The sequence below is a fragment of the Equus quagga genome, chromosome 20, assembly GCF_021613505.1.
Source record: "Equus quagga isolate Etosha38 chromosome 20, UCLA_HA_Equagga_1.0, whole genome shotgun sequence".
In the NCBI taxonomy this organism is placed as follows: Eukaryota; Metazoa; Chordata; class Mammalia; order Perissodactyla; family Equidae; genus Equus; species Equus quagga.
In genome coordinates, this window is record NC_060286.1 from 39,832,996 (window position 1) to 39,860,253 (window position 27,258).

At 53.2% G+C, this 27,258-nt stretch overlaps 1 protein-coding gene across 4 annotated transcripts in view; it reads right to left on the reverse strand.

Annotated features, from left to right (window-relative positions):
• The window catches only part of BCL11B (BCL11 transcription factor B), a 93,608-nt gene that overhangs the window by 48,174 nt on the left and 18,176 nt on the right, over positions 1 to 27,258 (reverse strand). For 2 of the 4 annotated variants that reach the window (XM_046647497.1, XM_046647496.1), the window contains exon 3: positions 5,615 to 5,830. The exons of the other annotated variants lie outside the window; for them this stretch is intronic. In XM_046647497.1, coding sequence (XP_046503453.1) covers positions 5,615 to 5,830 — 216 coding nt within the window. The remainder of the gene's footprint in view (positions 1 to 5,614; positions 5,831 to 27,258) is intronic. 4 annotated transcript variants of the gene reach the window in all.

Below are 27,258 nucleotides of genomic sequence, written 5' to 3' on the forward strand. Positions count from 1 at the left end.
GCTGCAGAACGTGGCCGCCTTGCTCCAAGAGCTCTGATGTCGGTGGCCAGTGCTGGTTCCTCACATCCACTAACTGCTTTAAAGCCTGCAACCAGCGCTGCATTAAAAATTAATTACACATGGTATTTTATTGCCAGTGCATAATGTAATGAGCACCAGCTGTGCTAAACAGCCAAACTCCTTTTTAAGACAGCTATAAAAAAAAAAAGAAAGACAGAAAGAAAACTGCACTTCCAAATGCCCCTCCTGTCAGAGCAGAAAAAGAGCAACATCTTGTACGGATTTGAACAGAATTCTTTGATTTAGCTCTCCCTTCAGAACGTCTGAAGGGCCGGCTCAGAGAGTGAAATGGAATCTGGCGCGGCTGCAGCGGTCTCTGCTCCGGGACGTTGCTGGGACCCCTTTTATCTAAGGACAGTCACGCGGGTAGGTACCCCTGCCCCCCACTAGGCAGCACTGCGCCCCCTCTTCTGGCGCCTGCTCCCCAGCTCCTTCGGACCCCTTGGTGCTGGAGGAGATGTGACTTTCCTGAAGTCCACCCACACCCTGTGCCCTCGGCCACTCCACCAGCCTGGAGCGTCGGCTTCTTCAGTCCGGAGGGCCTTGTACCTCTCCCTGGCTTCTCCTGGCACTTCCTCCAGTTACAGAAGGAGGCGTCTGGGTTCTAAATGCAGGTGGGCGAGGGGAGCCTCTGCAACTGTGTGATCCCAAGAAGCAGGCAGACACCAGAGTAGAACCCATGGAACCAGCTGGCAGGAGTTGCCAATGGGCTGGCAACGCTGGACCACCAGCCCCACTGGGGAGGCAGACATCGCAAGGTGTGCAGATGACTTTAAATTTTTAGTAACTACAGTGAGCCACCCCCATGGACACTGGGACCTGGTTAGCCCAGAAAGACCCTACAACAAACGCACCTTTGCAAAGGGGATCGCAAGAGCACGTCTCAAACCTTCCCCCGACGGAGCCCTTCTGTCCGCACACGCTCGCCCCCACTCTCTTCTCTTCTTCCCACCCCCGTACTCACCCCTCCCTCCAGTCTCAGTGGAGGCTCTCACGCCCTACTGTGCGCCTCTGGACCCCCTGCACCAGTCGAGGCGGTGCGCCAGCCGGGGCCTGGCAGGCGCTGCCATCTCGGTCCGCATCGCCCTTTGGCTTCCCATTGATCCTCCGGTGTTAATCAAACCCAGTTCAGAATGGAGCTACAGCTCGCTTCTTGTTCTGCTATGAAATGTGCAAAGCACAGACCATATCATTAACATAAAACTTCCAGAAATAAGGCCACTTTCCAGACAGACTGTATTAATTGCATCAAGCTTCCACAGCTCGGGTGGTCTAATCGACGGTGTCCCATTGGAGGGCTCTGGTTATAAAAACCGACACAAAATGAACACTGGGATATAATTGAAGGAGGGGAAAACGATAGATTCTACTGTTAAACCTACTATTTACTTACAGGTATTCTTTTATCTTAACTGTCCCTTTAACCCATGCCAAGAAACCCCAGACTAGTTAAATAACACAGCAAGCACCATTGCAGGAGAAAAGTAAATTGAATTTAACTTTACAAGATTGCCCTGTGATTTCAGCATATACTAATGACTACAACTGACTCTTTCTATTAAATCCGAACTCTTCCACCTTCCTGAGCTGGGACCCCGTGTGCTCTTGGGTGGGACCTTGAACTTCACCAAGCACATGTATTAATCACTGTGGCTGATGACCATTTGCAGCTTTTAAATATGCAATGAAGTTTCTCGGTTCCCTTTCCACCTCCCAGGGCTGGTACATGATCTGAGCCAGCCAAGAGGCTAAATGCCTTTAAGAATGGAGACCGAGGATCCGCTTGAAGTCAGATTCCACACAACGCCGGACACGTAACAAGGTGATCTTGTGAAACCCCTTCTGCTCCCGCATGAATCATAGCTCCTGAAGGGCTTGCTCAGCATGAGGCATTATTCTCAGCACCTGGCGTCCAAGGCCTCATTCGATCCTCAAAACAATCCTCCGAAGCATGTACTATGGTTCCCCCCATTTTATAGGTGGGGAAACTGAGGAAGAGGGAAGAAAAGGACTCGTCCAAGGTCACATGGCCACCCAGGACAGAGCGGCCTTCACTCCAGCAGCGTGATCCACTCTAATGACTGCCTCGCAATTATGGAAACCTCAGAATTGGGATGGGTGTGGGGGGGGGCCAAAGTCCAATGGTTTTTAAACTGTTCTCTGAACACCCCATGCCCGACCTGGGATCCCAGCCAAGCCCCATGCCCAGCCATCCATAGCATCTCAGTAATTGAAAAGATCAACAGGATCTGTTTCAGAGATCAATATGAGGAGCCTTGTTTCTAAATGTTACATATATATCAGATATATATGTGTGTGTGTGTATGTGTGTATGAATATATATTTTTTACAGAAGGGGAAACTGAGGCCCAGAGCGGGGGAATGACTTATTAAAGGTCACCAGCCAGTTGGGAGTAAGGGCCAGGACGACAGCCTGAGGCTCTTGACTCCATAGGCGCCTTGGAGAAATTCCTACGTGGAACTTCTCAGGGAAGACACTTCAGTTTCCAGGAATGCCCAGACTCAAAGCCCCTCATCATTTCAGCAGAGTCAAAAAGCAACAGGGACCCCAAGTCCCTCCTCCCGCCGTGACCATCAGAAGGTCCGGGGTTGGGGTCCTGGGAGGCGGGGCTGTTTGGGACACCACCAGCCCGCGAGGTCCACAAACACACGTACCTGTGCGGTTTTCTCCCCCCATAAAATCACATCCGTCTATAAATAACTGCGAACGCTTTCACGGGCATGCAATTAACCTGTGCGAAACACGGTTACACCGGGGTTTTCCGTATTAATTTGAAGAGGTGGGTTCGGTGCATCCTGATCGGAAAAGGGACAGTACAGGGTAAGGACGGCAGCCCCTTTCCATGTTTATAGCAGACTGCTTCTTCCTAACGGGTTACTGGGAATTTAATGACTCCATTCCAACTGCTAATTAAACAGGCACTAAAAACACTTAAGCAAACAGCCCAGTGCCAGGGACAGAAGCCACAAAGGGACAAAAACCACTGGAATAGGATATTTTCAGGTATTGAAATTGATCAGAAAATATGGCGGCGCAGGCTAATTAACGGGAACCAAAGCCAACGATGAAAGGGAAAGGTGCTGGAAATCCAGGTAGCACGCTGGAGGCTGAGAGCAGGCCCCTGAGGAGGGTCCGGAGGAGAAGTCCCGGGGACCGCAGGAACGGATACCACCCCACCCCACTGCCCTCCCCAGCCCTGCCATCAAATGTAGGGGCTGCTCACAGGCGCTGAGCCCTCGCAGCATCAAGTTCTAGAATGCAACAAGGCCCCTAAACCAGCTGAACCAACGCCCAAGATGAAGCAGGTGCTGGATGACCGCCCCGGATCAAATCCCACCTCTGCTCTTCGGTCCCTTTTGAAGCATCCTCTCTGCAGGTCCCCATTCCCGCTCCTCGCCACCGCCCCCCACCAGGCTGCAGGCTGCAGGAGGACAGGGAGCCGCCGTGCCCGCCTCCGCCTTGGTTTGCACCGTGCATGTGAAGCGGGTGCCCAAGAAATGGTTTTTAGTGGAAAAATGAATGAATGAATGAGTCAACGAATGAAACTGCACTGTGAGTCCTCAATGTCTCTGAGCCTCACTTTCTCATCTGTAAAGTGGGGAGAGTAAACCTACCTCCGAAGGCTGCTGTGAGGATGAAGTTCAAGAATGCACAGAAATGCCAAGTGCGAGGCAGCCCACAGTAGGCCCTATGAGGTCCCCACCAGGAAGTGGGCAGCACTGTGGCTGAGAGCGGGTGTGTGAGGACACAGGGCTGCTGAGCCGACGCGATAGGAACGTCCCCCCGCGTGTAGGCAGAGGCGTGCGGCTCAGCGGGAAGAGGGCTGGCCTTGTCAGAGGCATTCTGATGACAAATCCCAGTTCTGCAGTCTTGGCTGGGCCACTCACTCTCCCCGAGCCTTTACTTCCCCATCTGCAAAATGGGGGTGTAACAGCTCCCATTTAGCCCGGCGGCTTCTGAGGAGAGCCAGAGCCCACAGAGGGTTAAGCCATCTCCCTCTGCCAGGAAGATCATGTTTCCACAGCGCAGAACTTGACCGAGTCCAGTCATAAACACTCAGGCTGATCTTTGATAGTGCGGCCCCCCGAGTGGCTGCAGCACTAATTACAGGAAGCCATGAGAGCAGGGCAGCCGCCCAGACGGAGCAGGCATCCCTCAGTCAGCCAGCAGGGATCACCTACAGAGCCGGGACGTGAGCCCCAATCCCCCTGGGCACTGGGCCGGCCTGGGGCAGGCAGCCGGCTTCTTTCCAGGTGGTGCCAACTCCTGCCCCGGCAATTTCAGTCTTTGCTTTGTACATTCGAGGCATAAGCCCAGTACCTATGACGTCACCATCTGTCCTAGTGGGGGTGCTGAAGGCTGCAGGGCAGGCCACCCCACCAGCAGGAAGGCCGGGGGGGCTCCTGACTCTGGAGCTGGGGCTGCCTGTGGCCCTGTGCAGAACTGTGGCCCTAACAGGGACCATCCCTTGGGACAGCTTCAATTAAAAGCAAAGCCTGCCCAATAAAAAGTTTCCTTTCACCACCCAAGTAAAGAGAAAGCGTGGTGACCAAGCTGGGACAAGCTGAATCTGCCCGGCTCTGCACCCACCCTCTCTTTTCCTGGCCCCTGCCTGGAAATCAGACCACAGGGCACTCACCGCCGCCTGTGTCTGAGTCAGCATCCCGGCTCCTGTGGCCTCAGTGCATTTCGCACCAGGCCCTGCTGAGATACTGGGCAGGAGAGGCTGAGATGGGAGGCCCCTGCCTGCAAATTCCAGGGACCCCAGGCGAGAGCAGGAGTTTGGGTTTTGTTTGGGGACAGAGGAGGGACATAAGGGAGGACAGGCTGTGTCACTGCACTGCCCGTGTCTGCCCATCTGTATAATGGGCAGCCACACCCGACCCGGAACCAGGAGCACAGCAGGCACGCAGCCCCACGGCTAGGCACACGGCCTCGCCCCCTGCCCCTACCCCGACACACCCACCACAAGGTTTCACTCCCACCCAGAGCTGCAGCTCAAAAGCTCCTTTAGAGTGACTTTTTTTCCTCAAAGTTAATGGGCAACACATTCTCACAAAGAGAAACTCAGCATCTTGGATGGCTCCAGCAGTGCACACAGACAACCAAGGAATCTCTTAGCCGTGTCTTCGGGGTGGGGGGTGGTGGCTAGGGCGGGGTGAGGGGGTGGCAGTGGCGAGGACAGAAGGAAACCTCAGATGTTAAGTGTTATCCAATTCAGCTTTAGCTAAAAAGCCCGAAGAGATGAAATTTGGGGGCTGGGGGAACGCATCCTGGGAGTGAGACTCAGAATGGGCGGAGGCGTGGGGGCACCTCTGGACTGACGGGGACCTGGGCACTGGTGTCCAGTTCTGTTGACATCTTTCACCACTTCCCCCGGCGCCCCCCAAAAATGCCTTTTGGGGTGGGGGTTACACGTCCTCCCTGGGTCCCCACCTTACCCCAGCCCACCTGGGAGAGGCAGCCGCCAGCTCTGCCCAGGGCACACCCACCATCCCCGGGAGCCCACCCCCCACCGCGGCCGTCTGTTACCTGACAACTGACACTGGCATCCAAAGGGAGCCTCCGTCTGACCCTCACCCTGAGTCCCGTCACCCGAGACAGGGCGCGCGCTGCAGCACGGCAGGGGGAAGCAGGGCGGCAGAGCGCCCAGGGTGCGCAGAGGTGAAGTAATCACGGATGTGTGAGGGTGGGAGGAGGAGGCAGCTATGGGGGCCATCGCTGGCAGCTGGGCAGGCCTGCACGGCCCTGGAGAAAAAACAATAGAAAAGACTGGTCAGTCGGACCCTGGACTGTACAAGGGGCTCAGGGTGCAGAACAGGGGCCCGGGGCAGAGGCTGCAGGCCACCCTTCCAGGGTGGAAGGCCCAGGGGTGCCAGGCCCTGCAGGGAATGCAACCCAAGCACAGACAGGGACCGGGGTGAGGGAAGTGGGCAGGAGCCTGAGGGGGTCCTACTTCCACAGCTGCCAGGTGGGGCTGTCTTGGGGCCAGACTCCCATCCCTGGGGGGCCTAATGCAGGGGGCTGGGGCAAACAGGGGCTGTCAGGGGACGCGTTCCCACAAAGGCCTCCCCAAGGGGGGTTTTCTGGAGTGATCTGGAGTGGGCTCCATTTGGGGATTTGTTCCCAAATATCTGGACCACCCCCCTCTGGAAGAGCCGAGAAACCCCCAACCATCACTGTCTGCTACATCAGGCTGGGATGTCTGCACAGGCCCCGGACACCTCCACGTCCAATCGCCAAGCACTGGTTAACCTCCGGCCTGGCTGACAGCCAGCTGGTGCCACTCTCCAGCCCACAGTCCACCTCGGCAACCTGAGCACCGAGCACGCAGCACCCAAGCCCCACGGCCTTTCAGAAGGCTCTGAACAACACTCCCTCCCCCAAGAAAATCATGGCACCCTCTGGGCGCCTCCCCAGGTCTGACAGCCACGATACAGGGCCAGGAGCCTGCCTGGCCTCCGCCCAGCCCCACGGCTCGCCTCGGCTCCCCGGCAAGGCCTGCGTTTGATTTGGCCGTTTATCTTAAATGGCTAAGAGACCACCAGGGCAAAACATTTATGTGAAGCCCTTGCCAAAACCACAAGTGAAGAAGCCCAAATTCCCTGAGTAAATAATTGAGCGGGGAAGCATCAGAGACAAAAGGAAAACATCAACAAGATGACGGGCAGCTGGGCCCCGGGCCGGCTCTGCCAGGGAGGCCACCCGACGCCGCCCATCAACCCACACAGGTCTGCAGGGGAGGGATCTGCCCACTCAGGACCCCCACGCGGGATTCCCCCATCCACTGAGAGCCAGGAGCCTGTCAGTCTTCATCCAGAGTGAGTTTCCCAGCATGCCCATTGCACAGACCAGGAAACTGACGACGCGACCACAGAGGGCTGCAGACAGCAGCAGCCAGTTCCACCAAAACCCCGCCTGCGGGGCCCCAGAACCAGGGTTCCTTCTCTGTGCCCTTGCCTCTCCCAAACATGTGTTATCCAGGGTTGGGGGCATCGGCGCATTTGGGGAAGACCTGCAAATGTCCTGCCAAGAGGCCAAAGCTAATAGCAACACCACTGGGGCCCCTCTGGGCCAACGAAGACCCCCTACCAGGCTAAGCCCAGAGCCTGCGGCATTTCTGGGCCTCAGAAGGGCGTGGCCAAGGACCCCGTGAGCAGTTCCAGCCACTGATGATGGGCAGAAGGCAACGCTCCAGACTCAGTACAGGCCCGCAAGGAAGGTCAGCACGTGAGGTCCCTGTCACCTGCCTCTTCCTGGAAGCCTGCCCTGGCCAGTCCTTGCCTGAAACCCCCCAGCACTGGACACTGCCCACTTGACCCTGTGCACACGCCAGCCCTGCCTTCAGACCACTTCAGAGCGGAAGGCTCCAGATCATCCTAACTGTGCCAGTGGCTTTGTGCTGAGTGCCTATGGGAGGGAGCCGGGCACAGTTCACCACAAACACTGTGCTCGGCAGGGAAGACCATCCCCACTCTACAGGGGGAACTGAGGCTAGGGAGGCCTGGGACTTCAACCAAACTGTGTGCCCAAAGCCTGGACATGCCCTGCTTCCCTCTGGGGCTGCAGCCTAGGCAGAGGGACCACGGTGCCCCAGGATCCTGAGAGGAAGGGCCGTGCAGGGTCGGGGGGAGCCTGAGGGTCCTTGGACTCAGTCAGGCACTGGAAGCTGCAAAAGACCAAATCGGGTCCCCAGGTTCTGGGTGAGGCCCAGACACAGCTGCCATCATGTACCAAGGCTGAAAAAGCCAGCAGGAGGACCAGGGCCTAGAAAGGGTTGTCCCGAGCTGGAAGGGAACAGAACCTCACTCCTCTCCTTCTGGAAAGGCCAGGCTTGGGCCACAGTCTGTCAAGCAAAGTTATCCCCTAACTCCAGTAGGGGTGGGGGGCCAGGCCGCCCCCTGGAGGGGCTTCCATGTGCCTCAGTAGGAACTGTGACCTGCCTGAAGTCCGCCTGCTCCAGGGGCCGGCTCAATAGAGGCAGGGGTGGAGGCAGCAAGGGGGAGGGGCTTCCAGTCCAAAGCTGCCTGCAGAGGCCCCTCAGGGTGCTCTCAGAGAACCCTCCGCCCTAGGGAGCACCCCCTGTCCCCTGCAGCAGCTTAAACCCAGAGCTCCGCCCAAGAGTGGACCTCCAGGACAACTCTTCCAAAACTGGTGCAAAAGCCGAAGGTAGTGAAAGAAGCCGCCTACTGCGTGATTCCACGTGAGGAAGTGTCCAGAAGAGGCAAACCCAGAGGACGAGCACACAGACTAGTGGCTGCCAGGGGCTGGGGGACAAGGGGTGAGGGCTGATGGGGACGGGGTTTTTTTAGGGGTGATAAAAAGGTTCTGGCATTAGGTAGTGGTGATGGCTGCACAACATTGTGAATATACTCAAAACCGTTAACTGGACACCTTAAAAATGGTTAAAATGGTGGGGGCAGCCCGGTGGCGCACAGGTAAAGTTCACACGTTCTGCTTCGGTGGCCTGGGGTCCTGGTTCGGATCCCGGGTGTGGACATGGCACCAATCGTTAAGCCATGCTGTGGTAGGCATCCCACATATAAAGTAGAGGAAGATGGGCATGGATGTCAGCTCAGGGCCAGTCTTCGTCAGCAAAAAGAAGAGGATTGGCAGCAGATGTTAGTTCAGGGCTGATCTTCCTCAAAAAAAACAAAAATTAAAAAATAAAAATTAAAAAAAAGGTTAAAATCGTGAATTTTACATTATGTGTATCTTATCACATTTTTTTTTGAAAAAGCCCAAAGTGAAGGCTATCCCAGGCCGCCTCTCAGCCCTTGCTCCTCCTCAAGAAAGGGGTGTCCATCTTCCAAAGTGCAGCCAGGGAATCCAGACCACACCTGACAGACCAGCTGAGGCCCTGTGACAAGAAACTGACATACAGGAAGTCCGGAGCTCAGACGCAGTCTTGCAGCCAGAGGCCTGGGTTCGAATTTTTCCTCCGCCACTTCCTGGCCTTGTGACCTGAGTGAGTCAATTTCTCAGAGCCTCACCTTTAAAGGAAGATCAGGACAAGCCTGGCTTCTAGTAAACACCCAATGAGGGGTCACCGTCATTCATTTACTTTCCATTCTGGAACTTCTCCTGTTCCCTGTGGGTGCTCCCCAGGGCATCGCACGCAGCCTGACAGGGAACGTCTGTCAGGGGCTCTGAGCTCGGGAAGCCACCCTACAAAGTCCCACAGGGCACTCCTTTTAAAAATGCTTTCTTTTGAGGTCTAGGCAGGTTCCCCTCTGGAATCGGAACAGACGTATGTGCACCGAGGTATGTGGCAGTGGGACTCCAAGACGCCATCTCAGCTTTATGCGGGATCCAGCTAGCTTAAAAAGAAAACCCTGGCTGGCTTGATTCCTTATCGTGGAAATTCACTTTCATTAGGGAAAAAGAAATAAACAATAAATACACAGATCATCTCACTTAAGCCCAGGACCCTTCCCAAAAGGCAGGTAATATGACTCCCCTCGCACAAACAAGGAAACTGAGGCTCCGTGCCCAGGACCACGTGGCTCACAGGGGTCAGAATCTCGCTCTATGCGTCTCGTACAAAGAGGTACAAAAAAGTGCAAAAATAAGACCACTAAAATGTTTCTTAAGCTCCAGATCAGGGGATAAGGTAATTTTTAATGCATGGGTTCCGAGGGGGTCTGTAACCTGTCTCTCTTCTGGCGGGGCCCTGCAGATGTGTCTGCTCCATTCCACACACATGCGCACTAGCCGGCGAACACGCCCACACCAACCGGCGTATAAACACAAAAACGCGCCTGGAAAAGCCCCAGCCTGGTTTTGAGGGGAACACAAGCCTCTCCCGACGCTGGATCCTCGGGCGTCCCCTCCCACATGGGAGGGTTACAGACTCCTAGCTAGAGACAGGAGCCCCCAAACACACCCAGCAAGAGATGTATATTTTTCTCCCTACTGGTGTCTTTCAATTGATACATTTTTTAAGCCAAGAACTCCTACTGATAGTGCAAAAATGAGTCATAGATCAAGGAGGGAGACAGACAGGGAGTGAGAGCCTGTGAGCGAGGGCCACTGGCAAGGAATTCTGACAATCCCCGCGCCCCCTCCCCCCATGCCAAGACATTAATTCTCACAAGTCGGAGAAAATTACTATGCATGAATGCAAAAAGCATGATCAGGAGTAATTAACATGGCTTCATATGCAAATTTTATTAATGCAGAAGTACAAAGTCATTATGCAAATGAAACTTACGTCAACTCTCTTGACAAATATTCATCTCTGAGGCTCAAGTTTCTCCCTTTTTATTTATTTATTTAATTTTTTCTCTCCCCCCGCCCTTTTTTTTTTTTTCCCTGGGTTGTTGTTTTTTTTTTTGAAGGGGGGCAGGTAGCGCTGGTGGCCAGCTTTGGCGGCCGCGAGCCACGAGACTGTTTGACAAGTTTGCAAAGTTGTTTTTCAAGCAGAGAAATTTATTCTTGCATTGTTGATTTTTTTTTTTTTTTTTTTTGGTTGTTGGCAGGTACAAGACAGCTCATAGGAGAAGAGGAAAAAATAAAAATAAAAAAATAAAAAAGCTCTGGGCAGCAGGCAGCCAATCAAAACGCCAGAGCCTGTAATGAGGGCGATTGATGGCTGTTTGGCTTTTACTGCGGGGTAATGAACTAGAATCCAGTCTGAGGAGGGGGGAAAATATGAATATTCATGAGACTGTGCTCCTGCCTTTGATGATTAAAGAAATTTTTAATATTCAAATAAGCGCTTGCCAAGTGATTAACAAAGAACATGCACGCAGAAATATGGAAATGGGAGCCGGGAAAGATTTGAGAGGAGAACAGACTGCAGGAGAGGCAGCCCCAAATTTCATAAACAAGATAGGCAGATAACCCAATTCGCATGCGGGCAAATAAAAACATTTCTTTCGGATCGCTTAAATATTTTGCCAGCTACTTTGTCTTAAGGATGATAAAAATGCTATGTATTAAGGGGGGGGCATGGAGAGAGAGAGAGAGAAAGAGAGAGAAATGCATTGCTCACATTTAAGAATCATTATCCAGATTCTAGCCCACCTCCCCCCACCCCGACGGGAAATCAGGATGCTTTTTCCGGCTTGCTAGAGAGAGAAGATGGAGGGAAGCCAGCTCAGACTTGAAACCCCAATGCTTGAGGATCAGGCCTGACTGTTTGGGGCTCCAAGTGGTGGTGAGGAGGACCTGGGTCGGCACACACACAGGGCGGGGTCATTGTGGCTTCTAGGCTGGTCCAGAGGCCCAGAGACCTGGGGACTGTGACTGCTGGGGTGGGGGTATGATTCTTGGGGTCCCCGGCCTGGAGAGCTCCGTGCCTCCTCTGCACTCAGGCCCTGGTCAAAACACATAAAGAAGGTGGTCATCGGGAAAGAAGGGGGAGCATCTTGAGACGGTGAAAGGACTCAGACTTCCGCATGGGGCCTGGCCTGCGCATCTTCAAGGCCAACCACACGGGGACCAGCTGCCACGGAGGGAAGAGGTCCCCCGATCCCGCAGGCTTCATTAGCTGTCGGCTAGGGCCGCGTGCTCATATTTTCACAGCTCCACCATGGGTTCACGTTGAAGCACATAATAACAGTATTAGCTGGTAAAATGATCCTGCAGTTAAAATGCATCTAATTAGCAGCCGATGACATCCATTTTGGCAATTTCCTATCGGAAAGAAGTGAAGTGCTACCTTACATGAGACAGGCAGTGGGTACTCACCCAACAAGACCTAGACTTCCCATCATTTGTCTCTCTCTCTCTGTCTCTCCGTTTTTTGGGGGGAGGGGGATAGGCAGGAGGGAGTGGCTGAGACAGCAGGAATAAAGAAGAAGAATTCTAAGGAGACTTCTTTGTTAAATTTCAGAGCTACACGGGTCTTGGGGGGAGGGGCGTACTCAAAAAATAAATTCCTTCACTCCACAGGTATTATTTCATGTCTTTTTCTTAGTGTTTAATTACTAAGATCTAGGAACCAGCAAAGACTAGAACTTGTTTTTCATTTCATTATAAAAATATATGTAATGATAAAACAAAGCAGAAAGGGAATCCAAGTCTTTAAGAGAACGCCGTAAGTCCCCATGAAACCCTGCAACCCAGGACGGGTCCCCAAGGCAGGTGCAGAGAGCGAGCAGGGGTGCGGTGCGGCTCGGCTCATGACACCAGAGCGTTTGCGGGACCTAGAAATTCTCTGCGGGGAGTTGGGACTCCCTAAGTCCCACTTCCCACTTCTGGATTCTCATTCTAAGCCAGGCAAGTCTGAGTGCCCATCACAGATCTTAGGGTCCCTTGCTAGGTTTGAGTTTTGGGGTGCCTGTGTTAAGTGCCCTTTAAAAGAGGAGCAAGAAAAGGGGAAATGAGGTCTCCCAGGGGTTTGCACAACTGTGTTTAGGGAGTTTCTTCAGGGTCATTACACGGGAGACATAAAACACAGCTCCAATCCATGTCCGGCCTTTCCTGGAGCTGACTGCTAAAAGCAGCAGCTCTTTCAGGCGGGTGCGAGGGTGGGGATTCCCAGGCAGGTGAAAGAGCCTGCTTGGCTTCCCTCATCACTTCCTGGGCCTGGCTGGACTCAGAGAGGACCACTGCGGGGCACCGGGCAGCAGGGACGAGGGGCGGTGAGAGGTGGGCTTCCCAGGAGCTCCAACTCTGGGCTTGAGACTGGCTCTACTGCCCCATCCCCGGTGACCATCCAGGGAGCCCCACAGGCCACCCACAGCCTTGTGTGGACACCAGGGCACCTTCCCACGCCTTCTCGAGAAGGCTTAGCCACACAGAGGAGGCAAGAAGCACATCCCTTCTGGCCCCCTGTGCCAAGCCGCCTTTCTCCTCGCGCCTCCTTCCTCGCACACTCCTGAGATCCATCACGGTGAATCACTGCTCCAACTATTTTTGCTCCCCAGCATGCTGCACACTTAATGCATCCTCGAAAAGGGAGAGGCGAGGCAGAGAAACAACCGTGCCCCCCAACAACGCTACCAAAACCTGTTTTCCTCTTCCACCAGGCCTTGGAAACGGAACATCCTCCCCGGCAGCTGCGTCTTGCAATTAGAAGCAGACATGAAGGCACACCCCTTCGCCAGGTCCAAAAGCACCTGTTTCAATGGCTGCCAACCCAAATTTCCTCAAGATGCAAGCAGATGAAATACTCCAGGGCAACAGAACCCCTTTCTGCACCCTGAGCCAAAGATCGGCGAGGTTACGACACCAATTCCAAAACCTACTATGGCCCTTCCAGAAGGCCCAGGGAGGTGGCAGAGGACATTTCAGGCTGCTGGGGAGGAAAGATGTGTCTGAACCATATTCTGTTAACTATTCAGGGTAAGGTGGAGGGAGCTGACCAACTGCTCAGGGCTGACCATCCCAACCCCTAATGGGCATCTTCAGGGGAAAACACAAAACTTCGACTCTTTTTTTTTTGCTCCTCTCTCAGGGAAATCTCTGGAGCTCTCAGAATTGCTGGAATGCAAATAAACACAACCACTTGTCCTCCAGCTGGGACGTGGTGGCCTATGCACCATGGCTTCCGGGTGCACACAACAGATATGAGTCCTCTGGGGTGACCTCAGCAGGCAGGATCCACCAAACCAGGACCCACAATCCTGGAATGGGCAGGCCTGGGGCCAAGAGAAGGTGAGACCATGTGTTTCACTAGCTAGAAGATTGTGTGCATGCACATCTACTATACAGAGATTATACATATACACATACACACATACACACGCACAAATATCAACAACGTGCACACGTGGAAATGTCTGCATGCATGTCCCGGAATGTACAGAGACTAAGTACAAACTGGAGTTGACAGATTCTCTGAATCTCACTAGCAAAAACAGCTGGCCAATACCTAGTGGAGAAATTCCCCCTTTGTCCCCTGATTCAAGCCTTCTGATTTAAGCTGGGTAGCTGCTTCCATCTTTAGCAGTTTCTGCCCTAAAATATAACATATCCAAGATGCGCCAGTAATTTTCTCTTAGGTTGCATCAGGAGTCACAAACAGTATCTTACAGATTCCTTCACAGAGCACCCCTGGATGAAAAGCGCCATCTGTAAGCCGAAGTGAAGGGCTGGCTAAGTCACTTGGATTCCAAGTATGAAGAACTTGGGACTTGAGGTCAGGACCTGTGGCCCTTTCCCAGATGGAACTTAGTGGCCAGACTCCAATGAGCAGCTTGGCCAGGCATCCCTTAGACAGGTCCTCATGGACGCTCCCCATGGGTGCGTTAGTTTAGAGCTGGGGCAGGACCACACTCAAGACAGAAGTCACACGTCACCTGAGGGAAACAAACTGGGAGATGACTCTTGAATTGGGTGCCTACAGTGAGTTTTAAACTACCAACACATTCTTCTTTCCCCAGCATCTACTATGCCTGACATCTGAGGAATGATCTAGAAACACCGGATCCTGACACTTGTTAAAAATCTGGTCCTCTATAGGCCATGTTTAAAAACTGATGAGTTGAGGAAGTTGTTGGGGTTCACAGGTCCCACAAACTCCAGCACTGGCTTTGGCTCCCCGGCCATGCCCAGAGGGCACAAGGAAATAGACAGAAGGGGGAAGTCCAAACTTGGAGAGTCCCAGAGAATTAAGAATGGAGATGATGCAGCACAGCCCATCAAAAGAACATCAAGCAAACGGAGCGCCCAGCAAGGAGGTCATTTGGATGACTCAGGCCCCGGGAGCAGCCAGGTTGAGAGAGGCTGAAACCCCAGGTGCAGATGGAGCTGTGGATTTGAGGAATGCAGGCATCATCAACCTGAAGATCAGACCGTAAAATTCTACCTGGGCAGTAAGGGAAGGTCCCTTATTTTAGATGGAATAGAAACTTAACTTGGTTCGTAAACGGTAAAAAAAGAAAAAAAAAAAATCAAATTGTAAAAAGGGACCCTGCTAAAGTTTAAATACGTTTTTTGCTTTTAGTTGCCTTTATTAGAGTTATGTGCAATTGATTTCTACTACTGTAATAAAAAAATCCAGCTCTCCCTGGATTTGGTTGTTGATTGAATCTTTTTTTTCTTTTCATCTCTTTTTACCTTTTACTAATGGACATATAGAATATTAAGGTTCTATGCTTCGCATCACAGAAGAACAAAATCTTTCTGTGGCCTCTTTATGTGTCTATGCCAAGTCTGAAATGTCACTGACTAAAACACGGAACAGGCCTGTAATTACTTTCAACAAAGTAGTTCCTGGAACTGAGCTTTCTGTATGTAGATGGCATTTAATATACATATTGTGAGCCTTCCATTCAGCCCAGGTAGCATTTGATGCTGGAAATCACAAATTTTCTTCTAAGGCAGCAGTCTGACAGCCGCCTCCTTACATGTTTTTTGACGTGAAACCCATTTTCATCTCCTAACACACCCACGGTGACGTACGGTGTGTGCACAACAAAATTTGTAAAAATTAACACTTCGCGGGATTAATTTAATAAAAGATTGTTAGCACATTAACACTGGTAACAGTGCTCCTTGCGATTCAATCTAGCCTCGTTCCTGACGCCGCTCTAACAGGGGCTTACGTTCAACTGAGGTTTATACCGCTGTTTAATGTAATTAAAGAAACCGGGAGCACGGTCCTCAATGGAAAGAGCATTTCTATTGCAGAGTATTCCCCTTAGAAACGGGGGGAACTCAGAGCACACGGACTTTGATTTTGTTGCAGTGTTTTTTTTTCCTTGGCTGTCTGTGAGACAGAGCTGATGTCCTGGACCTCAGGCTGCCTTCACCGCGGACGCCCTGCAAAGGTTCCCTCGTAAGACGAACCCAGCCCCCCGCCAGAAGCACCCAAGGCTGATTTGCCATCTATTTATTTCTGATACTGTTAAAAAAATTTTTTTCTCTTAATCTGCAGTCTACGTTCAGCTGTACTTCTCTGCCCAGCAAACAACACCCCATCGTGAAAATGACTTTTCAGACATCCCCGAACAACACCGTGGAGCAGAATGCAGAGGCAAGGAGGCCTCCGCGGCTGTTCTTCTCTATAAACAATGATAACGCGTCTGGGATCCCAATACACTTCAAACCCCTCGGACTAGAATCTCACTGGAACCTCAGAGGAGAAACCAGCAAGCACTGTTCAGCAGGCTTCCGAAATTAAACAGACACCAAACCAACCAGAAAAAAGAAAAAAAAAAAAAAAAAAAACCTTTGCACAGCATCATCCAAGATGGCAGAGACAAATAAGTCTCGGGCTGACAGGAAGGGAGCCTGACTCAAGTTCTCCAGCCCGAAGCAGCCTCTACTCCATCTGATGGCCGCCTCCTGCCCTCGGAGCCCCCAAGAGTAGCCGGAAGTGAGACCTGTCTCTTAAACCTGCCGGCTGCATGTCCCTGTGCTGTTGGGGTGACTGCTGGGGTTTTTTTTCTTCCCTAAGTGCATTTTAATACCCTTATTCTACATCCCAATTTCTTTGGTTTAAAAAAAAAAATCAGTGTCACTAAAAAAAACGTCACTGTTTTGCAAAATCCAGCAGCTTCCTTGGCAGCGAGAAAGGCTGGCTGGCATTATCCCCTCGTTTGACAAAACTACTATTTCTGGGCATGTACTCAAAAACAGGTAGGAAGCAAATGCTGAGAAATAAGGAAGTAAAAACAGCCAACAGATTTTTCACTACCAAGAACACCAAGCGTAAACATGATTTATTTAGCTGTGTTTAACGTGTCTGTCCTCCGCGCAACCAGGAGCCCACTTGGGTGGAAGGAGGGGTTGGGAGGAAAGAGGAAAGGGGGAGCAGAGAGGACAGTGGGGACAGAGAGGGGAGAGGGGCAGCTCTGGACGAGGACTTCTGGAACTGTTCCATTCAGAGATTTAGGAGAACAGGAATCTTCTGCCCCAAAATATATGCATGTGTCACAAAAAGGTTGTACTGATCTGCCGGTTAATTAACGAGCTGCCACTAACAAAAGATGGAAGACCCAGTTCAGACAAACAATATTTACATGGGCGTTGCTCGATCTTGCCCACTCTCCTTCCTCTTCTGCTAACCATGTGGGCTGGGTGCAGGGACAGGCACAGGAGGCCCCTCAGGTTGCAGGGTTTGGAGCTCCCAAGTCCAGACATAGGGGATCGGGGGGAACCTCACTGCCTTCCCCGCCCATGCTCGCATGCCCACGTGGAATTGACTGAGCTCTGTATTCAATTAAGGAGCACCAGACAGCTGCTGGCTCCATGCCTGCATCAGTGCAGGCTACGGGGGATCTGCCGTGCCCACCCCTGCCCCGTTCCAAGGCCACGGAGCTGGGGTTCCATCAAGTGCCCATTTGAGAAGACAGAGTCCCACACTCTCCAAGCCTGAGGTCTTAGCCCTGCCGGAGTGAACTGACCAAATTCATAAAGAAAGCATCCGTATTTTCTAACTAGCAAGACTAAACCAGAGGTTTTAGGCTCTGCCAGAGGTGATTCCTATTAAAAATCTAATTCAGTTCACTCAGCACTGGCTGGGAAAAAAAAGGGCCAAACCTCTTTGAAAGAAAAACAACAACAAAAAAGTCAGATGAAACCCCAACAGTACACTTGGGGCCTCCTATTTCCCCAGCAAAGGTACCATTTCAGGGCAGCCAGCTGTGTGCTCGGTGGGCACAAATGCCAATTTTTGTTAGCTTCCAGAGGCTTTAGCTAAAGCTAAAGGAGTTCTCCTCACCAGTGTGCACTGAGTTCCCTCCTCACCTGCACCTAGCAAGAGTGTGCACTTAAAGGCGGCCTGCTGTATGCCTTCCTCCCCAACCCAAGTCTGTACTCCGTCTGCCCAACACCTGTCCTGGGGCCAGACACCAAATGTGGGGAGAGAGACCTTTTCTGGGGGATTCAGGTCAAGGGCAACAGCAAACCCTCTCTGTGTAAGGATTCGGAATCACATGACAGTCCCCACCAATAACAAGGAGCTGGGGGGGGGCGGTAGTCCCCTGAAATGAATGGGATTGGGGGGGAGGTGTTTCCTACTGGTATTAGGTTACTAAATTGAAATTTTAAATCCTCCCTCTTACACTCCCCGCCAAATCCCTTAATTTTTCCCCCTTGCATTGAAAATGACAGGCTGCACAAGCAGCCATTGGATTCCTTTCCCTTTTGCAAATTAGTCACCCTGCCCCCGTGGACTGAACAGTAACAGTCTACACTTTTATGATGTCTTTGAAATCAGCAATTACCTCACTTCTAAGGAATGGTTTGTTTTCCTACCTGGACGGCGGCAGGAGCGTCAACAACTGGATCTCCCCATTCTATAGATGAAGAAACTAAGAGATGGACCGGTTGCCCTGGGCTGTGGAGGTACAAACGCATTTGAGACTGTGCCACTGTGTGCCAACATCTCCACTCTGGTGCTCCCACACTGACGTGGCCCCTAGCACTCCAGCAGTGACAAGTATTGATCAAAAGTCGAACCAGGGCTCAGGTGCTGCACAGGAGACCATGCTTCTAGAAAATCCTTTAAGAAAATCTAGGTTTCTCAGAGAGAAACTGAAGATGTTTCACGGCACCTCCCAGGGAGGCCTTTCCACCATCCCTTTGGCTACCAATCCCACTGCTATTTCAACACGATCTAGCTGACAAAACCCCTACCCCCACCCCGTTCTCAAGCAAATCTCCCACACATGGCTCCCGAACAAAGCCAGGCAAGTCACCTGTGCCCTGCGGACTCGTCCCACGGCTCAGAGCAACACACATGGCAGACCACCTGCCACCCGGACACAGAAAGGAATGTGCCCTCCGGAGGAACCAGCGCACCCAGGGGCTCTCTTCAAGGAGCATTCTGCCCCAAGCCTTAACCTAAAACCAGAGGGAGAAATCACCCTTAATTTTTATCACTATTGAGTAGTCAAAATAAAGAAAACAGATAACTTGGCCTCCTCCTCCGTGTAACAGCCATTCAGTCAGCCAACCACATGTTAACTGTCTTTCAAGCAAAACATGGACAATTACCTCCACACACACCTTGTGTCCAAAAACCCTAAAACAGCCATCCCTCTAAAGGAACGGCAGAGATCTGGGACGGGGCCCTTCGAACACACACACATAATTAGTGTTTCATCTCTCTTTCTATAAAGGAATCCGGTAACATAAATATTAATCAAACAGGAAAATCTGCCCTTTCAGCCCTGGCCCATTATGAGTGCTGGATTGTAATCTTTAGCCGTATTTACAGATTTTCAAAGGCAGATTCTATCTTGTTAGAACTGTTATAAATGGACACCTGAGAAATCGACGTGCAAGTTCAGGCAGATAGGAAACCCTTCCTGTCCAGGACTGGCAGCAGCTTTGAGCTCCCGAGCCTGAATTGGCTGCCTTTTCCGTAGGCCTTTCGAAAAAATTAATTGACAAACACCTTCAGATTCCTCCAGCAGAAAACCTCACGGCTCAAAGTTCAGGAGGGCTAAATCTGAAATTTTTTAAGATCAACTCTTACTCAAATGCCATGAAGGCATTGTTTACAAAATACTTCAGCTTTTCAGAGCACAGAAAGTGCAAGATTCTGTTATGATTTGGGTCAGCCCAAATCATAAATATATATTTATATAGATTTTTTTTTAATTACCTTGACTCTTGTTACAGCAAATATATTCTGTTTGGTTTAGACCCATTTCTGAATAATGGAAAATAGAGACATGGTCCCAACTCTAGCCTAGAAAAGCTGTCACAGCGAAGGTAAACTTTTAATCTTCTATAGGCAAACAGCATACATTTTTACTTCCGGAGTTACAGCTTTGGGAAGCTGAACATTTTCTTGAGAGCTTTGCGATAAATACGTTGGGCGTCCAACCACTGCTTTTCTGGGTCTTTAAGGATCTGCTGGAGTGGCTTAAACAATTGGAGGCCAATTTTTAAGAAGCAAAAATAAAGAGCGACTCTAGCAAGGTGACCATTTGCATACAAATTCTCTGCGAGGGGGTTATTGTAAGAGAAGTTGGGGCTGGAGGAAGGGCTGACATTAATTCCCTGTAATTCCACGAGGCTTTATGTCCCACTCTACTGGAGGGTTCCATTCCCACACAATTGGGAAAGCACTTTTGTTCCTGAGTGTTTTAAAATCCCAGCCCTAGGAATTCCGTCTAGCAAAGCAGGCTCCCTCTCCTCCCCGAGAGAAGAAAAAAAAAAAGCTCCAAAGAAAACCACTTCGGGACAGGACTGCTTGCCCTGGATGAACACAAAATGCACAAGGGGGCTCTTTGAGGCTCATTCTAACTGGGCCTCACCCAGATCCAGAGACCTCAGCTCTGTCGGGCCAAGGTGGGCTGAAGAGGGCGGCGCGACCCATGGAGGCGAGGGGAGAGGGCGCCCCCGGGACCCGGGACAAACGTCCGGAAAAGAATGCCACCCTAGCGAGGCACCCCGCCCCTCGCGCGCGGCAGTTTCGGCGAAGGGGGTCACTGGCAGGAGTTTTCGGGGGTCCTGAAATGCAATTCCCCATGCCCGGGAAGGTCACTAGACCGGCGCGCGCCCAGGAACCGAGGAGGGGGCGGCGGGTGGAGGAGGGGCGGTCCCGCGCGCACAAAAGAGCCCCTGGCCGGCGGGCTCCCCGCCCTTGACCTTGGGTCTCCGCCTCCATCCATCTCCGCCGGCTGCCGGGGAAAGGGGCTGGCCCCGGGCCAGGGGCGAACTCGCCGAGCGGCTGCGGAGCTGGGGGCCGACAGGGGGCCGCTGGAGGGCGGGGAGAAGGGGCTTGGAAAAAAAGACTCAAGGAGAAAACCTGCATTCCAACTCCCCCTGCTCGGGGAGCCAGGTCCCGGGGCGGCTCCGATTCACTGCACGCCTCTCGCCCCCAAAGCAAAAGTTGCACGGATGCACGAAGGAAGCCCCCTCCCCTTGGCTAACCCTACGACTCGCCCGCCGCCCGCCCTCCTCGGACCCGAGCCGAAAAGGGGAGGGGAGCTGTCACCGGAGGAAGAAAGGAGCGCGCCTTGCCGGCGAGGCCAGACGCGGGCAGGGTCAGCTGCGCCTCCACCCGCCCCTCGCCGCCCTGCTCGGGCAGCTGGCCCATTAAGCCCCCGAATTATGCATGGGCCTGGAGCCCCCTCGGCCCTCCCGCCCCAGGAAGACACAATCAACGTGCGCGGCGGGCTCGGGTCCCGGAGAGCAGGAAGGAGGTGGCCGATGGTCACACAGCCGCGCGCCCAGGGCGCAGGCTGAAGAGGCCGCGGGAAATCGGCGAGGCCGGCTGTCTGGCGGGGACCAGGGGCGCCCAAAGGCCCCGGAGCAGCCCTCAGAGGCCCAGGCGGGACCGAGGCCGGCAGGGGGAGGGGCACAGACCTCAGGGGAGGCCCCGGCGCAATCACGAAGTTGCCAGAGTGTCCACGCCATTAACCGTGCGGGGTCGGGAAGTGCTTGTTACCCCCGAGACCCCGCCTGAGCTCTGCACCACCCGCCTCAATAAAGGCCATTGTGTGCCTAGGCTTGGCAGTGAGGGGAGACTAATGGACCCCAATCTTGGAGCCCCTCGGGGGGCGGGGCCTGAAGTCCCCGCCGGCGTGGCAGGAGGAGCTCGATCCCTGCTCCTTCCCATGGAGGAGGGGATGATTTGCTGGGACCGGCACCGCCGCGGGGAGGGAAGGGGCCCAGTCGGGAGGAGGGGTCGCTGGAGATCTCAAGAAGGGGCAAGACGAGTCTTGCAAGTTGCAACCGTCGGGGTGCACGGGAAGTTGCATTCGTGGCGAGGCAGGTGGCGCCTGCTTTCTTGGGAGCGGGAGAAGAGGTTCAGGCGCTGAGAAGGGAGGATTCTGATGTCCCTCTCCCCACCCCGCCCCCACAGTCCTAGGACGCGCCAACCACCCAGGCCCCAAAGCGCTCTCCCAGCCTCGCAGCCCGCAGCCCGCCGTTTTCAGTGTCCCGGACCACCGCGCTCCGGAGAGCTCGGCCCCCACACCGAAATGTGGACCTTGTTTGCTGTCCTGAGCACCGTCTGTTTCTGGAAATGAGTTCTCTCTCTCTTCCCCCTTCTCCCCAAAGAAAAGGCCAGGTCATGAAAATTACATACTTCTCTTTCCCAGCGAATAAAGTCGCCTCATTTGCAGAGAAAGTTTTACAAGCCAATGATGTCAGTGATGCAGGGAGAAGACCACACTGTTTAGGTTTCTTAATTGGCTGGCTTTGAACTCTCGGTGGGAGGGGGAAACAATCCGCTCTGGCTCCCTCCGAGAACTTAGTTTTGTGGGGTCTGCCGACCTCAACCATTTGAGCCAGTTGCTGGGGCGGGAAGAGGTCATCAAAGGTTTGCCCTGTTTTCTCCTTAACTGAGAAAAGGCACCGCTGCTATCACCCTGAGCCCAGGACAGGCAGTCCCTGGCCCCAAGCCCCAAGGGAGGACCCCTAGAACCCAGTAGGGGGGCTACACTATCCAGGAGGCATGTTCTGGCCCCAAAGCCTTTGAAACCAAGCTGGTGCTTTCTCTACTACTGTCAATGACCCCTTGGGTACCTGAAGTGAGGAAAGCGGATATGTTTTTTTCTGGACACTTGCGGGTTGTATAGACGTCCTCGCTCACCCTCCACAGTCCTCATTCACAGGCCAGACACTGGGGCGGCCAAGGCCCAGGGTTCTGTGTATGTGGGTTCATGGCGGGGGTTGGGGGCTGACCCACACACCTGTTCGCACCTTTGAGTGTGGGTTTATCTGCCAGCATCTAAGGCCGCGTCCACACCTGCAACCTGCAGGACATGGCAGCTGCCAGGTCCTCAGCCCCAGGGCGGTCAACAGCCCTGACCAAACGCTGCCTTGGCTCAGAGAACTAGCTGTTCTGTCCTGGGCTGGAGGGTTGACCCTGCCCCTGGCAGTGCGTCTGAACAGCTGCCTTCTCCTCTCCACCCAGGAGTGGGGGTTCTGACTTCTCACCTCCTACGAAAGGCCATTTTGTTGCTATTTTTCCACCCAAAGGAGCATGGGGTCCTAGTTTCGAGGCTGTGTGAGCAGCAGCAGGCAGCGCTTGGCAGACTTGCCCCTCATCAAGGTCCAGCCTCTCCCTCTGGGGCCTCCCCTCCCTCTCCCACCCCCAGCACAGACTCCCCCCTCCCTAGCCACCCAGGGACCCTCCAGATCAAAACCAGCAGACCAGCAGGAGGGCCCTAAGGAAATCCACTTAAGAACAAAACGAAGCCTATGAACCTTGCCTTCTCCACAAAGGACCCCCCTCCCCCGGCTCCAGCTGGGGGCCACCAAGTCCCGAGGACACTGTGCCACCTGCAGCTCCCTCCTGGGCTCAGTTCGGGCAAGGCCTACACCCATGCCCCCTTAGGTCACTGGCCACCACCTGGCAGTGCCTAGGCCAGAGTGGGTCCAGGTTTTATGGGGCCTGAGGTTTATAGAATTTGGGGGGCTGTCTTACCAAAAAGGACACATACCAAACCACATCCGCAGCGCTAGGGGCAGTGCCTGAAAAAGGCCTGGCCCCTCGGGGCTCTGAGCCCACACGCGGTCGACCTCACAGTGACTGCCCCAATCCTCCCGGAAGAATCTTCACGGCCCGGAGCACAGTGCTCCGGTTTATCCTTTATGATACTAGTTTTCATTTTCAGCCACCAATTTCTTCAAAGAAAACTTACTTCCTAAGCCCAATATGTAACAACTGAGCAAAGTCTGGGCCCCCGGTGGGAAGGGGATTTAGGTGGGAAGCTGGACCCCCGACCCCCTGCCAGGGTCTTGCAGCTGTCGGAAACCACTGGTAGCTCCTTCTTCTCCTATTTCAGCTCAGGAGGCTCAGGGCTAGAGAGGGGGAGGGTCTGCTCAAGGTCACACAGCATGTCAGCCACAAGGCAAGGATGCCACCCCAGGTATTGGGCCAGAGTCCTCCATGTCTGCCCCTCGCACCCTGCATCCAGCAGGCCCACCTGCCCGTTCCCACCCAACTGAGTCGGTGTCAGCTCCTAACAAGATGGGTTTTATGCAGACGGCAGTTGACTCGCAACCCACAGACGTGGGTGGGACAGGTGGAGGCCCACCATCCTGGTTCGTCCACCCCACACTAGTCCCCAGCCCCATCACGGAAATCACTCATCGCCAGCTGGTTGCAGAAGGCGCCAGTGCCAGCCACGGTTAGAGAACCGCACGATCCCACGGGACTGGGCTTCTTGGAGGCGACCCGAGGAAGACCAAATGCCACCCTGTGAAGGTCACTGGCTGGAAGTCAGGAGCCCGGTTTCTGGGCACAACCATGCCGCTGATCGCTGAGTGACTGTGCAAGGCGCTTAACCTCTCTCTGACTTGGTTTCCTCATCTACAAAATGAAAGTAACATCTGATTTACCGCCTTCGTGGGGCGGAGACACTGGATGGGAACGTAGGATGAAATACGACCACAGGCAGCACCGCCTCGCCACAGGAAAGAGCCTGACTGCCGGAGTTTACACCCGCTGGACCCCTGCTCACCCGCTGTGTGACCTTGGGCAAGTGACTCAATGTCTCTGTGCTTCAGTTTCCTCTTCTGGAAAGCGGGGGTGAACTAGCAGCGACCCCCTGGAGCTGTTAGGAGGATTAAGTCAGTTAATATTTGTCAAGCCCTTCCAACAGTGACGGGCACATGGTCAGCTCTAAGAAGTATGTGTTCAAGTAAAAGTCCAAAGACGAAAAACCCAATCTTGTTTCCTCAGTAAAAAGATGAACCCAAGGGCCCAGGGGTGACAGCCAGGCCACCTTGTTTATATAGTTGCTGACATGGAGCCCACTCCTAACAGGTTCTACAGCTGGCGCTTATGCTTTGGTCAAGAATGAAAATTAGGAAAAAAAAAAAAAAAAAGCTGTCAAATGCCTAATAAAAATCTTAAGTCAACTGCTAACTATTTACTGTCAAATAAAAAAGCCTAATAATAATAACAATAACGGAGGCTGAATGTGGGTTAGGTTCTCCCCTCCGAGCCCAGCGCCCTTGCCTCTCACTCTTCCCTTCCTCTTTCCTGAATCGCTGCTGGAAGCCGCGAAGCACCTACATAAATTGCAGATAATAAGGCCCCAAACCTACAAAGGACAAAACAAATGCCCTGTCGCTGACCAGCATTTTTTGTCTTTTTTTTTAATTGGATAAAACTTTCAACTACAGCTCGACGCCCCAGCCACATCTTGTAGCCGCCGACCTGCCTCCTGCAGGGTAGGGCAGTTCACACAGCGCCTGCCGCCTCCCTGGGAGGCCCCAGGACAGGAGTGGCTCACCTGCATTTGCAGGTGGGAAGATGGGACCCGGCAAGGGGGAGTGGCCTGCCTGAAGCCACAAGGCTGGGCAGCCTGGTGTGGCAGAAGGTCACCCATCCCGACTCAAGATCACTGGGGTCTGGACGCAGCCTGCCAGTCAGTCACCAGTTACATAAGCTAAGACAAATCCCTTAACAGGTAAGAGCGGGAAGGTTGGTAACCAGACCCCTAGAGCCCAGGCCAGGCGGCCAGAGCCCCCTCGGGGCACCATAGTGGCTCTATTACTAACAAGGGCTAACCGTCCACAGGGACCTAGCATGTCGTCAAAATCAAACCTTGTACCAAGCCTGAAAGACAGGAAAAATTATCTCTATTTTACAGGAAAGCAAGACTTGGAGAGGTGAAACACTGGCTGAAGGTCAGACAAGTCGCTGGCAAAACCAAAATTCCACCCCAAGCCCGTCTGAATTCACGTTACTGCTTTCTTTCCCGCCACCCGCCTCTCCCAAAACTTCACCAGGAAGCAGAGGCAACTATATCAGAATGCCACAGACCAGAGGCCAAGTCTCCGGGGGCCCTCAGGCTCCTGGCCATATCAGCAAGGGTCACTCCCGGGGCCAGCTTCAAAGACTACCTTGGATGGGGTCTCCAGGCAGTGTCCACCACCAGTGGCTCCGCTGGCCAGACAGAGTTAGAATACCTCCCTCTAAAAGCCTCCATATGCTGTGCTATCTGAGGCAGCCAGGCAGACCGAGGTCTGACTCCACTATGCTGTGTGACCTTGGGCAAGTTCCTCAACCTCTCTGAGCCCCAGCTCAAAGTGGGGTTAGAGGATCTGTTTCAAGCTTGACATCTATTTCAAGGTGAGACAACCAGCTAGCACAGCGCAGGTTCCCAAGTGGCCTCCCTTCTTCCCCTCCCCCCGCCAGCCCTGCCCAAGCTGGGGCTCGGCCCCGCAATGCTCAGCGCCCCAGCCCGAGCCCAGGGCCATGTCCCTCAGACAGAACCGTCCACTATTCCTCGGTGCAGACAGAACCCATAATTAGCTGTCACGATTTAAGAATAAAAAAAGATAATCCACGCCACAACACACGCGGATTTAACTAATCTTAATTTGGAGGGAAAATAACAACTCTAAATATATCGAACGCAAGTTCTTTAAGACAACCTGCAAGAGGAGTTTATCTCCAGTTTCCAGCACACGCCAAGTTATTTACTTCCTCCCACTGGCCAAGCTAATATTCGTTTTTCCACATTGATTTTATTTATTTTTCAAAGTCTGAAACGAAGATTCTCAGAGCAGCATGCAAATCCTCCGACTGATCAGAAGCCCTTTTCTTCAACAATTCTGCCCAGCAAAGGGTCCCTGGGGCCCCAAAGCAAACCCCCTGTCTGTGCCCTGCCTGCTACGCGACCCCCACCCGCGCCCCCTAGCGCATCCTTGGCCCTTCCGGCTCCAGATGCTGCTGTTCCAGATGCAGACAGCCGTGCGGAGCAGGCGGGGCCATCACAGCAGAAAACTGCCTGCCACCTCCGGGCCCAAGGGGATCTGCCACCTCCTGTCACCCGCTGCCTGTCTCTTGCATTTCTCCCGAAAACTGACATTTGGGGTTTGGGGGGAGGAGGAGGAAAAGGCAAAAAGCAAGCTGATGACTGACAGCTGATGGCTCATTCCTCCCGTTGTGACTTCACTGGGTTATGGAAGGGGCGATCACATGCAGGAACCAATCACCTGTGATCAACAGTCTTCCCTCCAGTGGCTGGAAAATGGGGATTCTAAGGCGGAAACGGCTGAGAGAGAGATCCAAGATTGGTTTTCAAGATTTTCACAGAAAAGCCAGCACCTCGTGCTGCCAAATGGAGTCCACGAGTCCTGAGCCTGGCTTTCCAGGAGCTTCTGCTGCTCAGCCGTCCACCTCGGCGGGAGCCTGTGCTAGGAGGATGCTTTCAAACTCAGCCTAACACTGAAAAGTAGGTGCAGACGAGGAAACTGAGGCCCAGAAAAGCAAAGTGGCTTGCCTGGGTGAGCGGTGGAATTCAACCCCAGCCGCCTGATGCCAAAGCCCGTGCAGCTTGGACCCCCAGACCTCTCCC